This window comes from Zeus faber, assembly GCF_960531495.2.
Source record: "Zeus faber genome assembly, chromosome: 1".
Taxonomy (NCBI): Eukaryota; Metazoa; Chordata; class Actinopteri; order Zeiformes; family Zeidae; genus Zeus; species Zeus faber.
The window spans coordinates 36,350,114-36,364,802 of NC_137193.1; the positions used below are offsets into that span (position 1 = coordinate 36,350,114).

General features: G+C 43.6%; 1 protein-coding gene across 2 annotated transcripts; it reads left to right on the plus strand.

Annotated features, from left to right (window-relative positions):
* Positions 1 to 335: 335 nt before the first annotated feature.
* fam163ab (family with sequence similarity 163 member Ab) lies at positions 336 to 14,240 on the plus strand. 2 transcript variants are annotated; one of them, XM_080009548.1, is made up of 3 exons: positions 336 to 581; positions 11,649 to 11,762; positions 12,731 to 14,240. In XM_080009548.1, the coding sequence occupies exons 2-3, from the start codon at positions 11,670 to 11,672 to the stop codon at positions 13,070 to 13,072; spliced, it is 435 nt and encodes a 144-aa protein (XP_079865674.1). In that variant the 5' UTR covers positions 336 to 581; positions 11,649 to 11,669; the 3' UTR covers positions 13,073 to 14,240. The 2 variants fall into 2 exon arrangements, with proteins under 2 accessions (XP_079865674.1, XP_079865675.1); XM_080009549.1 differs by lacking the exon at positions 336 to 581 and adding an exon at positions 11,082 to 11,091.
* Positions 14,241 to 14,689: the final 449 nt, after the last annotated feature.

Sequence of the window (14,689 nt, forward strand, 5' to 3'; positions counted from 1 at the left end):
ATATTTCTATTTGTAAGGTGTTTTCAGGTTTCTTATATTATGGATCTTGATCTATACAAGGCTGCTTGAATAAACTGATCATTATTATTGATCACTTCAGTTGTTTTTTTACTTCATCACCGTGTCACTGAAAATCAAAGCAGCAGTTTGGACCTGGAGTTTTATCACAAGATGGGACAGACTGGCAGGCACAGCGAGAGACAGACAGACAGACAGGTTCACAGACAGAGAAGACAGACAGGTTCTAAGGCAGACGGACAGAAACAGGAGCCGTTTGTTTGTGGGTGGGCGTGTCCCCGCTGGGCGGAGCTAATGGTCATCAGTGGAAACGCGGAACTTCCAGATGTTAAGAGAACCTGTCTCTCCGTCTGAGAAGCTGTCTGTCTGTCCGTTTGTTTGTCTGTCTGTCCCAGGACCTGTCTGTCTGTCTGTCGGTCTCTCTGCGGGATCCTCACGTCGTTCTTTCTCCTCTCGTCGTGCCCAGGCTGCAGCCTCCTCATCCCGGGCCCGGACATCGCGTCCCCCGCTGCTCCGGTGTCGGAGCCCGGAGCCCGGAGCCCGGAGCCCGGATGGAGCCGCAGGTAGAATTCGGTGCGCGGTTAACGGGTTAAAGGTTTAAGGGGTTTAAAAAAGCTCTTTCTCGGTGTGACACTGGAGCGGGATGCACAGGGGGTTCCCAAGCGGGGGTCTGCGGCCCGCTAGGAACCGCGTTGAGCTGCAGGGGGTCCTCAGCAAAATTATAATTTTTGATGTTGTTTTTTGTTTGTTTGTTTGCGTCGGTGTGTGTTTCCTCGGATTAATGACGCTGAATCATATTTTTGTTCGTCACAACACATGTGCGCTTTCTGTCAGCAAGATTTTAGATAAATGTTATATTTGTGTGGCCTTATTCTGCACTCTGCACATATTCTAGGAAGGTAATTTATATCTAATTTTCATTTTATTTTATGTATTCATCTTCAGGGCTCTTCGGCCTGAGTCTAGTCTGGCAAGAAAAAGTTTGAACTCCTGATGTGCTCCGCATTCTGTTGAACTGAGAGGAAACTGATAAATCACCAGAATGTGTTTATTTTGCAACCTATTTCCAGTTTTTCATGGTATTAGTTGGTGCATTGCAGTGCAGACAGACAGTCACATAGAAAAACAGTCTTAAAAAACAAGAAATACCGTATATACAATATATGCTAAATGTGCTCTGTGCACCAGACAAAGAGAAATTACAACAAGGGGATGGGGAGCAGGAAGGATTGACTTGGTATAAACATACATATGAATATGAATATGATCATAAACATAGGGAAATGTGAAAATCTGCTGTTGGTGTCAAAGGAAACCAGACGAACGATGCGTGTGTGTGTGTGTGTGCGTGCGTGCCTGCGTGCGTGCGTGTGTTGAGTAAGGCACTAGTCCTTCTATTCCAGCCAGGGTCACCAGCACCTCAGACACACCCGGGCACAGATCTGTTAGGACGTGTGTGTGTGTGTGTGTGTGTGTGTGTGTGTGTGTGTGTGTGTGTGTGTGTGTGGTGGGGGTGAGGTGGGGGGTGTTGCATACTGACCCAGTTCTGGCAGAGGGACTTGGGTAAAGATGGTTTGACTAAATCACTGTGGCGTCGCCCTTTTCCTGTCCTGTTCATTTGCCCCCCCACCCACTTAGCTCCGCCCCATGTCCGACAGGAAGTGCTGTGATTTCCCGTGGGAGCGCCCGCAGCACAGTAGCGGAGGAAACGCAGTTAGCGCACAGGCTAACGTGATACTCAGAGCAGAGGAACCGCAGGAACAATGGGGAGACGTTACCATGACAATATACTGTAGATAAAGATCACATTAACTGCTTATGGAGTCATGTTAAAGTGGAAGTCCAGAAGATTGTTTTGCTAGAAAAAATCCTACCTTTGATATTCATCCCATGTTTGTATTAACTGGCACTTCATAAGAAAAAGTATTTGTGTTCTGCATGTGCTCCTCTATATGCTGTTTCCAGCGTTGGTGGCGGGGTCCGCCACACGCTCAAGAAGTGAAAGGCGGCCGCAGTGAATTTGCTGAAGCAGCTCAAGTGATCAAGAAAAAAAACAACAACAAAGCAATGGATCAGTAAAAGATTAGTTTTGGGTTTCTTCCTGCTTCACTTTTTCTGTGAAGTCGCTATTAATAACAAACAGTTTTCATATAAAGCTTATAAAACTTAGTTTGGACGAGGTCGCTGAATTATCAAAAGGCAGCGAGTGTTTAGTGCTTTCCTGTGGCTGGAGAGCCACGCGTGGTTCCAGATTTGCTCAGATGTTTTGATGATTCGCCCCAATGTTCACCCCAGTTCGGGCCTTTCTTGTCCAAATTTGTCAAATTTACTAAACGCATAAGATTAAACGATAAGAGCAGTGGAATGAAACTCCACCTTCACACTGCTTAGAACCTTTCGGACTGAAGCACCTGTTTGCTTTGGGGTTCCCTGATGTGCGCTCTGCGTTCAGCCGAACAAACAGCCTCTAACGTTCTAATGTTCACCCAGAGGTGAAGGTGGCTCCTGACCCTCTGGAGGGTGATGGCAGAGGGTCACGGGGGTCATGGACTGGATGCCTTTCTCTGTTTTATCTCACACTTTCTACATTGATCACATCAGATGTTTAAAAGGTTTGAATGCAGCACAATAAAATGATGAACATGAGCGAAGGCAAAACATAATCACTTCATATTTTATGTTTATTGCTTAGTTTTAGTGAACAAATACATTTGCGGCCAAAACCCAAATCGACATGATTTCCTGGCAACACAAATGGTTTGAGAACTTGATAAGTGCTTCTTATGTATCCGAGGTGGATACTGGGTGGATACTGGGTGGATACTAGGTGGATACTAAGTGGATACTGGGTGAATACTTGGTGGATACTGAGTGGGTACTAGGTGGATATTGAGTGGATACTGGGTGGATACTGGGTGGATACTGGGTAAATACATGGTCACATGGATCTAGTGGGTCACAGTGGAACACATTGGATCAAGTGGTTATAGTGGATCACATTGGATCTAGTAGATCCTAGTGGGTCACACTGCATCCAGTGGATCACAGTGGATCTAGTGGGTCACAGTGGATCACAGCAGGTCACAGTGGATCACAGTGGATCTAGTAGATCTCAGTGGGCCACAGTGGATCCTAGTGTATTGCGTGGTTGACAGTGGGTCACAATGGATCTAGTGGATCACAGTGGGTCACAGTGGATCACAGTGGATCTAGTGGATCAGGTTCTGGAACACAGCAGACCAGCAGACTTCTCGATATCTGATACCAATCTCTATCTGTGATGACTCAACAAAGATACATGCTACCCCCCCCCCCCTCTCTCATAATTGTAATTATTAACAATTATAACACAACATTTAAATGCTCTCTTTTGTATTTTGATAATTAGTGGGTATCATCCTAAAGTCTCCTGTGGCCCTTGTCCTCGGTTTAAAGGTGTCAAATTGTTCAGCGGGATATACCTAAAAAACACATTGAGCAGCACTTTATGAGAGAGAGCGAGAGAGAGAGAGAGAGAGAGAGAGAGAGAGAGAGAGAGAGAGAGAGCGAGAGAGCACATCTCTGTGGTAGAACTCCACTCGTCTGTTTCTATGATTCCGTCAGTTCATCCTCTGCAAAGTTAATATTCCACTGTCATTTTTTCCCCACATTATCATGGGACATGGTCGGTAAATTAAGGAATATTTACTTCACTAGAAATATTTTAAATAAGTAAAAAAAAAACCCATCAAAATCAATAATCAATAAAGTTATTACAGCCTCAAACAATGCTGATTTGAATAGGATTAAAAGATAAGATATGATAAGTATCACTATGCTTACTAGTAGCCCAATATGAGCTGCAGGTGGCGCTGCGCTACGCAAGCAACAGTGTTTGGTACTAATATGCAGTGATAGCACTAGCAAATAAGCTGGTGTAATAAATATGAGTACTGCCGTGTAGTATAAATAACAGTATATTATCCTTAATATAATGGCCTCATAATAATAACAACAATAATAGTAAATATAGCTACAGGCAGCAATACACAGGGTCCAGTTTTGTTGTGTTAGACATGTTTTCCAGTTCTACGGATTTTGTGCAACAAGTGCAACTGTGTAGGACGAGTAACAATTTTTCGATTTGTTCGACCACTCAGAGACTTACCATTTATAGCCTTGTAGCCTTGGTTCAAGATGTTAAAAAGTGTTCTCAATGTAACGCCAATATGCCTACATTTTTCGGTGAGGTTGTAAAGTTTGGACAACACGAATGAAACGTTCTCATTGTTGTTTAGGAAAAGAACTGGGAAACATTTTGCTTCATTGGTTTCATCTCCCAATAAAGGTAGAGGGTTGTTCCTTCTGCTGGTGCTCTGGACAAAATGTCATCAAAGTGCTGTTCTAATACTTCCTCTACAATATCAAGTGGCTGGAAATATGTGTCCATAAACATTCCATATTGTTGTTTATCAGTTAATGTTTCGTCAATATTTTCATGTTCTGAACTTAAATCTGCATTTTCAATATTATTAATGCACATAGATTCATTATTGTTATTTGTGGTTTTTGGATCTTCTTTAATTTTGGAAAGAGGATTATTCCATTTATTGTTCAATTCTACATCCTTATACCACTTGTTATGTATTCTCAAATAAGCCAACGCCGACATCGGCTATTTTTTGGCATCTGGAATAATAACAAAACAGGCTTTGTAATAATTTTACATAACAATAATAATAAATACATTTCATTTTATAAATATAATAAGTAAATGTTCGTTTTCATTCGTACTTTATTGTATTTTTTCTGTTAATAATCTACAATTGGAAAATTCAGTTTAATAGATTACTTTTCTATAATGTAATGCAGACAACCCATCTTCAAGAATAAGGGAGACGTACAGAGCTGTAGTAACTACAGGGGAATAAAGTTGATCAGCCACAGCTGATCAACAAGTTAAGAGAAGAGGTGGGGATCAGCGAGCAGCAGTATGGTTTCATGCTAGCAAAGAGTACTACAGATGCAATGTTTGCTTTAAGAATGCTGATGGAAAAGTACAGGGAAGGCCAGAGGGAGTTGCACTGCCTCTTTGTGGATTTAGAGAAAGCATATGATAGGGTGCCGAGAGAGGAAGTGTGGTATTGTGTGAGGAAGTCAAGGGTGGTAGAGAAGTACATAAGAGTGGTACAGGATATGTATGAGGGCAGTCAGACAGTAGTAAGGTGTGCAGTAGGCGTGACGAAGACATTCAAAGTGGAGGTGGGATTGCATCGAGGATCAGCTCTGAGCCCTTTCTTGTTTGCAATGGTGATGGACAGGTTAATAGATTAAATCAGGCAGCAGTCTCCGTGGACTATGATGGTCGCGGATAACATTGTGATCTGTAGCGAGAGTAGGGAGCAGGTTGAGGAGAGCCTGGAGAAGTGGAGGCATGCATTAGAGAGAAGAGGAATGAAAGTCAGCAGGAGTAAGACAGAATACATGTGCCTGAATGGGAGGGAGGGTGGCGAAAAGCTGAGAATACAAGGAGTGGAGGTGGAGAAGGAGGATGAGTTCAAGTACTTGGGGTCGACCATGCAAAGCAGCGGAGAGTGTGGGAGAGAGGTGAAGAAGAGAGCACCGCCAGGGTGGAGTGGGTGGAGAAGAGTGTCCGGAGTCATCTGTGACAGAAGGGTTCCAGCAAGAGTGAAGGGGAAGGTCTACAGGACGGTAGTGAGATCATCTATGTTTAGAGGCAGTGGCACAGACAAAAAGGCAGGTGGCTGAACTGGAGGTGGCAGAGTTGAGGATGTTGAGATTTTCATTGGGAGTGACAAGGATGGACAGGATTAAGAATGACTACATTAGAGGGACAGCTCAGGTTGGACAGTTTGGTGGAAAAGTGAGAGAGGCAAGATTGAGATGGTTTGGACACGTGTGTAGGAGAGATGAGCTACATTGGGAGAAGGATGCTGAGGATGGAGCTGCCAGGCAAGAGGAAACAAGGAAGGCCAAAGAGAAGGTTTATGGATGTGGTGAGGGAGGACATGCAGGCGGTTGGTGTAAGGGAGGAAAATGCACAGAACAGAAGGTATTGGAGGCAGATGATCCACTGTGGCGACCCCTAAGCAGCCGAAAGAAGAATGTAATGCAACTGTTTATAGAACAGAAGAACAATCTTTAATCGTCACACAGCACACCACACATGCTTTGGATGGCGGCCGGTGAAATGAGGCCTCTGCGTTTAACCCATCCTGGCTTGTCCTTCCTCCGGGGGCACAGCCAGGAGCAGTGGGCAGCATTCGTGGATGCGCCCGGGGACCAGGTGATGAGCGTCCATGTTTTTGGTGGGGGTCCTTACTGGCGTGAGGTGGAGGAAACCCCATGTGAGCACGGGGAGAACATGCAAACTAGTAACACACAGAAAGGCTCCTATTTGGGAGATAACCCGCCGGAGCACGGTGCCAACAGCGCCCCAGGCGGGAATCGAACCCAGGACCTTCTTGCTGTGAGGCAGCAGTGCAATGCTTAAATTACTTACATGAGGTTCCTTAAAAACAACTGTTTATTTTTTACTTTAAACCAAACCTTGTTATTGATATAACTTCCCTGGTTGTGTGTAGGTACATGTGGAGTGTACGGGATGGTACGTGATGTTGGATATCGTGTGCGTCAATGATGACATATTTCAGGATTCAAGAGGTTTATTTGTAACATACATATACACGCGTTCATACATATATGCAGTGATATGTCTCTGCAACCCACCCAGAGACTATGCACAATAGTTTCTAAACCGAACATAATTGCTAATCTAATTCCTACCTAGCTAGCTAACTGAAACTGATTCCTAAAACGTAATGCAGTTAGTGAAAAGGACAATATAAATAAAATAAAATAAGACTCAAAAAGGTAATAGAGAGAGGGGGTACAAAATCGAAGTAAAGGGAATAGAGTTATGTATATGGGATAGGCTATTTGTATATTCAGATATGTGCAGTAAAGCGTATGTAAATAAAGTGTGTATGGAGATATACAGTACAGTATACGACGGTACGGCACAGCAATACAGTAACACCGAACAGAACAGCAATACAGCGCAGTATGCAGTTACCCAGGACAGTGATACAGTAACTTGCAGTACAGTATGCTACAAACAGGACAGTAAGGCAGGCCTACATACGCAGGTTTACATATTTATGGAGGTTTACAATAGAAGTCGAACTTATGGGATTTTTGTGGTGGCTTTTTCATGAATTACATTTGAATTACATTTTCAATATGTTTAGTTTCCATGAAATACCTGTAGGGCTTGATAATATGGCAAAAAATGTGATCACGATATGTTTCTTTATATTGATCAATGTCGATAATTATCACCTATATGTCGAATAATAATAATTATAATAATGCTCAATTTACAAAGTGTAGTAGTGTGTAGAAGTGTATTCTCAAGGCTTTACCTTAAACACTAAATAAATAAAATAAAATATATGTAAACTAAAAAGATAAATGAATAATATATAAATATATCAAGGCCGCAGATATTCCTCTATTATCGCATTCAAAATTGTGTGCATTGTATTTTTAATATTCAAGTTTATTCAAAATTCTTATTCCCAAATTTAGTAGGGGGAAGTGTGGTTACGCACGGTTTGGCAGCTCTGCTGAGAGTGGTATTTTCTCCAAACAAAGCAAATAAAAACTCTAGATTATTATAGAGTACTTAATTTACTCCGTTTCTAGCTGCTGTGGAACAGATTGCTGATCGCTCCTAAAAAATTATGAGGGGTCCAGCCTGTGTTTATATAACAATTATAATATTAATAATAGAAATAATATCATACAGAAACTGGAACTCGATGTGCACTGCACGGACATCACAACAGGCTGCAAGTTTTGCAGCACAAGGGAAACAGCTGCAGCTTAATGCACAGTAGGATAAATCTACCGTGAACACACAGACACACACACACACACACACACACACACACAGAAGCTGCAGATTTACAGCGTGCACACTTTACGGCCTGCGTCGATCCCAGCTTCTGTACGTTTACTGTCTTAACCCTTCGAGTGTTGGAGAGAAATACTCGCTGGAACCAGGAACAAATTTGTTTTTTAGGAAGGATTGATATCTATGCCTGAAAATGACTCCACCTGGACTGTTTCATTGTAAATTATAATCAGGATCTGCATGAGCATCATAGACTCATATTATATCAGGACACTGAATAGAACAAGTACTTAAACTTTTAATACTGTAAGTACATTTAACAGAAAGTACCAACAGAACATACTTGTGGGAGTCTCTACCCACATGTACGGGTTTAGGGAGGGAGACAGAGTCGTTCTGGCAGTGGAGCGTCGACATGGCAAGGATTTTATTAATAATGATAACACAAAGGCTTGCTGGGAAAACAAAATAAAAGGGATGATGATCAAACTCAGGGAGTCTGTTTCTCGCGGTCGTGCTCTGGACCACAGGCGCTTCGGCGTCATGCACCACACACCCTCCACTGAAAGACAGAACAATGGCCGTTTCTCAATACCAAGTACGCGAAGTCCGGACTTGCGGACTTGGTAGTTCAGACTTGACAAGTTCGACTCGGGAGCACAGACTCCCGGGGACCAATACCATTACCACCGCTTGATGCGAAATGCATTCTGGGATATTTGGCTGTCCCAAGTCCACACAAGTCACCACCGATGCATCCTCGATTAAATGGGCGGAGCAAGTCCACATCCGGGCATTTGGACTGGACTTGGCTTGATGCGTACTTTGAATTGGAACAGTATTTGGGCTGCGACTGATGACGTTAAATGTAATGTAATGTAATGACGTTTCACAAGTCCACAAGAACACAAGTACAGACAAGAACGCAGATTGAGAAAGGGCCAACATGTATGAAAACTCTCCCAGCCGGGTCCTACCAATCAGTGCTAAAGGAGCTGATTGGGCAGACCCGGTAAAGCCTCCCCGTCTGCCACAACTTAGTTTCTGATTAAATGGACCAACCCCCTGTCTGCAACAGTGTCCGGTGTTCGCTGTGTTGCAAGCTGCAGATCCACCACACGCTGCTTAACAAGTTGTACGTGGTTGAAAAGCGAATTTTGGATTTTCATGGTTTTAGTAGCATCAATGCATGATGGGTAGTTTCAAGCTTCCACCAGAAAAACAAACACACTGACAGTATTCAATCATTTCCCCAAAAAACATTAACTGTGGACACACACACACACACACACACACACACACATTTTTCCAGAAAACTGAGTACATATGCACATAAAGACATCAATACAGCACATGCACACACAGACAGTGCGGAGTGAACCTGATTACATTTCTACTGTGACCATGCAGCCGCTCGCAGCATGTTGTATGTTGCATGCTGCAAGAGAAATGTAATCAGGTTCATTCTGCACATAGACTCCATCGAAACACTGTGTGTGTGTGTGTGTGTGTGTGTGTGTGTACATGTGCATGTGCTGTATTGATGTCTTTATGTGCATATGTGTGCAGTTTTCTGGAAGTGTGTGTGTGTGTGTCCACAGTTAATGTTTTTTTGGGAAATGATTGAACGCTGTCAATATGTTTGTTTTTCTGGTGGAAGCATGAAGTGAAGGCTGCGGTTAGATGCTGCAGCGTCGTGGCAGCACTGTGCTACCAGCACCGCGTCCTGCTGCGATTTAGGCTGCGACTGCACATGAGCTGCAGAGTCGCTCCAGGGTTTTCTGGTTGGTTTCTGGGTGTAGCTCAGTGATGATGTCACTCCCCCCTCCCTTCCCTAATTCAGGTACTTCCACCAGTGGGATTAAATAAAGTGAATCTAATCTGATCTGAAGCCATTACAGATCAACCAGGTCCAGCACGGTCGCCTAGCAACAGCTGGACCTGCCCAGTACCACCAGTTTGATACTGGAACCAGCTAGATTGAGGAGGAGCAGCTTCTCCTCCTCTCCTCTTCCTCTCCTTATCCTCCTCTCCTCTTCTTCTCCTCTCCTACATAACATTGGAGCAGGAAAAATGTAGCTAGCTGCTGGTCGTGCACACACACACACACACACACACACACACACACACACACACACACACACACACACACACACACGCACACGCACACAAACACACCTGATTAGAAACCCTACTTATGAGCTGTGAAGGAGCCTCTGGGGATGTAGAACAGTGTGATATAGAACTCTGTTCAAACAGAAATGTGTGTACAGAATCTGATCAGCAGACACACACACACACAAACTGTGTTTTATATTAACTGTGTGAACGTTCTATGCTGCTACGCCAGCCTGTGGAAGATACAAGGCGGTGCATCTTCATTGGCCTTATGGTACAGTCAAACAGTCTGTTCGGCCTCTCTGTCTGTCTGTTTGGGGCGCCGCAAACAGACAGACAGAGAGGCCGAATTTCAAACAGAGCTCGGCATCATCCAGCTGCACGGGGCGAGGCGCTGCAAACAAACAGACAGACAGACAGACTGGCTGAATTTCAAACAGAGCTCGGCATCATCCAGCTGCACGGGGCGAAACGACGACTGGCGACGAGCTCACAGAAAGGAAAGTTGAGCTGGTTTCAATGTGATGCAAATAAGTAGCGCTGGGCGATAACCAATAGGAGGGAAGATACGCTCTCAATGGCACTGAGCCATGGACATGGATGCTTGGACCACTGCATATTATTGATGATTATGCTAAAAAAACATCCCTTAAACAATCGATAAAATAAGGAAAACGTAATTTTATGTTTGCTCCAATAAGGACAATTCTTTATTTTAACGGACAGATGGCAAGATTTGAATTTTTAAAAAGTACAAACAGCACTATATATCTATATAATGTATATTAAATATGGAAAGGGAGAGAGGTTTGTAATGCTTAGTGCACCCACAACAGCCGGTCGATTTTGAGTCGACAACACCCACAAACGCCAGGTGCACAACAGCATCACTTCATATATCAGTTTTAATCCTTTTTATTCTTTTACTTTCCTCCTTACCTCCCTCCTCCCTCTCTGTTTCAGATGGTTCTCTTTGTCTCAACGTGACCTCTGACCTTTCACCTGATTGGTTCCCACTCCGTCAACACTCTTCTGATGTGAGACCTGTCCTGTCCTGTCTGTCTGTCTCTCTGTCTGTCTGTCTGTCTCTCCTTCCTTTGCAGGTGTTAAGCACACTTTATTTTAAGTACCATTTTTTATTAAAATGTTTTCATGGTTCATTTTTTTGTTTGTGTAGTTTTCAACTTCAAGAGGTTATTTGTCACATACATATACATACGGTCATACTAATATGGACCCAGTGATTACGCACGATAAGCTCTAAAAATACTAAAATGTAAGCAATCGACACGAGGTGCTCGCGCAGGCGGCCGCAAGGGGCGGCACAATTATCGCGACTCTGGGTTCTATAATTATATAATAGTTTTAATTGTCTGAATTGTATTAAATATATGTTTTAAATCCTCTGATATGAAACTTACCTAAATTCCCCTCCAGTACTTACCTCACAGAGTAGAAGTCCTGGCATGTCACAGAGCGTAGAAGTCCTGGCATGTCTTGCTCCATACTTTGATGTGATGACACAGTATGGTTTATATTTAGTGGGTGATGATGTCACTTCCTGTTTCGTCTGATGAGGTCTCTTCCTGTGCAGGGTTGACTGAGAGCAGGGCGGATGACAGCTGGAACTGTTGTCATCACTGGAGGGATTCTAGCCACAGTGATCCTGCTGAGCATCATCGCTGTGCTGTGCTACTGCAGGCTGCAGGTTCACACACACACACACACACACACACACACACACACACACACACACACACACACACACACACTGAAATAATTTCAAATTGGACATAAAAGAAATATATAATTACAAGGTTGTACGAATCCATCAGTGTTGATCAGAATAAGTTTCACTCTGAAAGTGACGACTACACACTGATGAAAGGTTTGACTTTTTTAAGATTCAGTTCTTGTCGAGTCACTCAGTGAAAAGAGTCATTCAGTTTGGTTTAGTTGGTGAAATGCACGTTGAACGAGGGAGGACTTCCTGAACGATGAACGACAAGAGGCAGGAATTCCTAAATTCCGCTCTGAGTTTAAATTGAATTTTCACAAGAATCATGTAATTCTGTCAAAACTATTAGTTTTGGTGGAATGCGAAGTGTAAATCTGTTCCATTCAATATATATTGTGCCAAACGTCTTGGCCTTTCTTTTGCTTTGGACTTGGATTTAGTCTCTGTAATTCTTTTCAATTTGAGTTCAATTCAAGTTTAACTTGCTCGCCTACCCTTTTGACGCAGTGACTCCAGACTTCTGAGTCTTTAAAAGATTTGTTCACTGTGAAGGAATCATTCGCAAGTCTTGCATAACTGACTATTAGTATCATAACATAATCATTACGGGGAGGGGGGGTCCCGACCCCAGAGAGTTGTCCCCCTCAATATATCATTGTAAACATAACTACATCATTTTAATAATATAATAATATACATTGAAAGCACTTGTGCTAAGTAGACGCAAAACAAAGCCACGCGAGGAGTGCGACCCGTGCCGTGTCACGCATGACCCCCCCCCCGTCAATTATAATAATAATAATGAGCAGTTTAGTAGAGTAAAGGTATTTGTATATTCTCTGTATGTACAGTATATGTATATATGTATAAAATACACATACATTGTATTGACTGGTGTTCTGTTGTGTCTCCCCCTCCCTCCCTCCCTCCCTCTCCAGTACTACTGCTGTAAGCAGAATGCCTCCGACTCTGGCTCTCTCTCTCTCTCTATCTCTCAGCCGGGCTGCAGCATGGAGGGGGGAGGCTTCACGCCTCTCTCCCTCTCTCCCTCCGTCTTGTCCGATCCCTCCATCCCTCCCTCTGCCCGTCTACATGGTTACTGCCCCAGCTGCTCCCCGTACGACTCGCCTTTCTACGTGCACGATGACGTGCGCAACGGCGGCGAGCGCGTGGCCACGCTCTACGAGAACCGAGCGCTCGCCGCACCCCTGAGGGAGCCCCGCCACGATGGCTACGCTAACAGCTATGCTAACAGCCACGCCATCAGCACCCAGGTGTGACCCCGGAGCAGATACTGACTGGACAACGAGCTGCTGCAATGTCTTTGAATCATGCTAACATCGTAGCGAAGCTTACCTCCTTACTCAGAACGGAACATGTTGCCATGGAAATGAGCTACAGTTGCCCAGTCTCCGCGTTTCTCAGCTTTATTGTTTTGACATCATGTGAAAACTGAGAAAACAAAAACGTCTCTGCTCATTTCTCTTACATCCTGTTTTTTAATTTTCACGTGGACGGACGTTTGGAGGCAAAAACACTCACACAGACACACAGACACACAGACAGACCAACAGACGATAAACTGATAAATTCACTGACTGGTTCATTCTGCTGCCGCGTCACTTCCTGTGAGACACCACACCACTTCCTGCTCCTCTCCTGGGGCAAACTCTTTGAAGAGACGTGGGGAGACGATAGATACCTGATAACTATGCAAGGGGGGGGTCTCTCCATCACGGTTCACCTCTCCATCCCTCTATCCGTCCATCACGGTTCATCCCTTCACGGTGTTTCTTTTCCAGTTTTGTGACATCACCAATCAAGCAAACCGCTCATTTACAGTCAGGGCTGTATGAAGCCTGTTGGGTTGCCACGTCTGGTGGTGAGCTGCAACAGAAGCTTAAAATGAAACTTGTTGCCAGTGTTGCAAAAAGTTGGTGATGTAAATAACCTTCAAAGTCGTGGGCGGTCGCAGGACACTCTACTCCTCAAGTTTTATTATTTTCAGTTTCTGTACTTAATTATATATATACTGAATTAACAATTAATAAATGCAGATTGCCGTGCTGTACACTTTGAAACTCGTCAAGACAAAATATCTTTCAGACATTAAGCATTTTTCCTCCATTTGATGAATCAGTCAGGAAACAGATGTGAGTATTAGATCGAGTTCATGAAAGTTTGTTAATGTACATTTGTGCTGAGAAAATGGAGCCGAACCGTGTGAACAGGGACATGGAAAAGACTCTGACGCTGTGTTTGTCCTGTCCCTGCTACAGTACATGAGCAAACTAGAGAATTTAACCGTTTAATTAACTGTCTAGTAACTATCCTGAAGGCATTTGACTTTTAATGTGGGTTGAAAGTAATTATATTAGGAACTACAAAAAAAAAATACTATTATATTTCACTGTGTTCATTTTTGACAAATAAAGATTTGTAATGGCTTGACAGCAATTTGTGTTGTTTTTCAAAGAGACAGGAGGACACCGAGATAAACTGCATTTAAAGCAATACTTGGTGTCGTACTGGTATGTTTCCTAAAGTTGCACTGTTATTTTGTGAACATTCAAGATTCTTTATTTGGCTCTGTGGCGGTGGGGTGGTGTAGTTTAAGCAGCCACACCTGTCTTCGGTTCGCTGTTCGTCTGTTGCTCGTGAGAGTAATCAACGAGCAACGGGTAAAACCCCCATCCCCACACACACACACACACACACACACACAAACACACACACACACACACACACAGGGAGGGCCTCTGTCATGACAATGTTCCATCCACTTCCGACTTGTTACATCTTGTCACTCTCTACAATAAACTGGTGTGTTTGCAACATGTCTGCCTGGGTCTCTGTGTCGGGGGGGTCCTCAAAACACCACTTGGCGTTGAGAGACT

Coding starts and splice junctions, on each gene's coding strand:
- fam163ab (XM_080009548.1), top strand. CDS start 11,670: ATGACAGCTGGAACTGTTGTCATCACTGGAGGGATTCTAGCCACAGTG. Junction 11,763..12,730: donor TGTGCTACTGCAGGCTGCAG/GTTCACACACAC, acceptor CTCCCTCTCCAG/TACTACTGCTGTAAGCAGAA.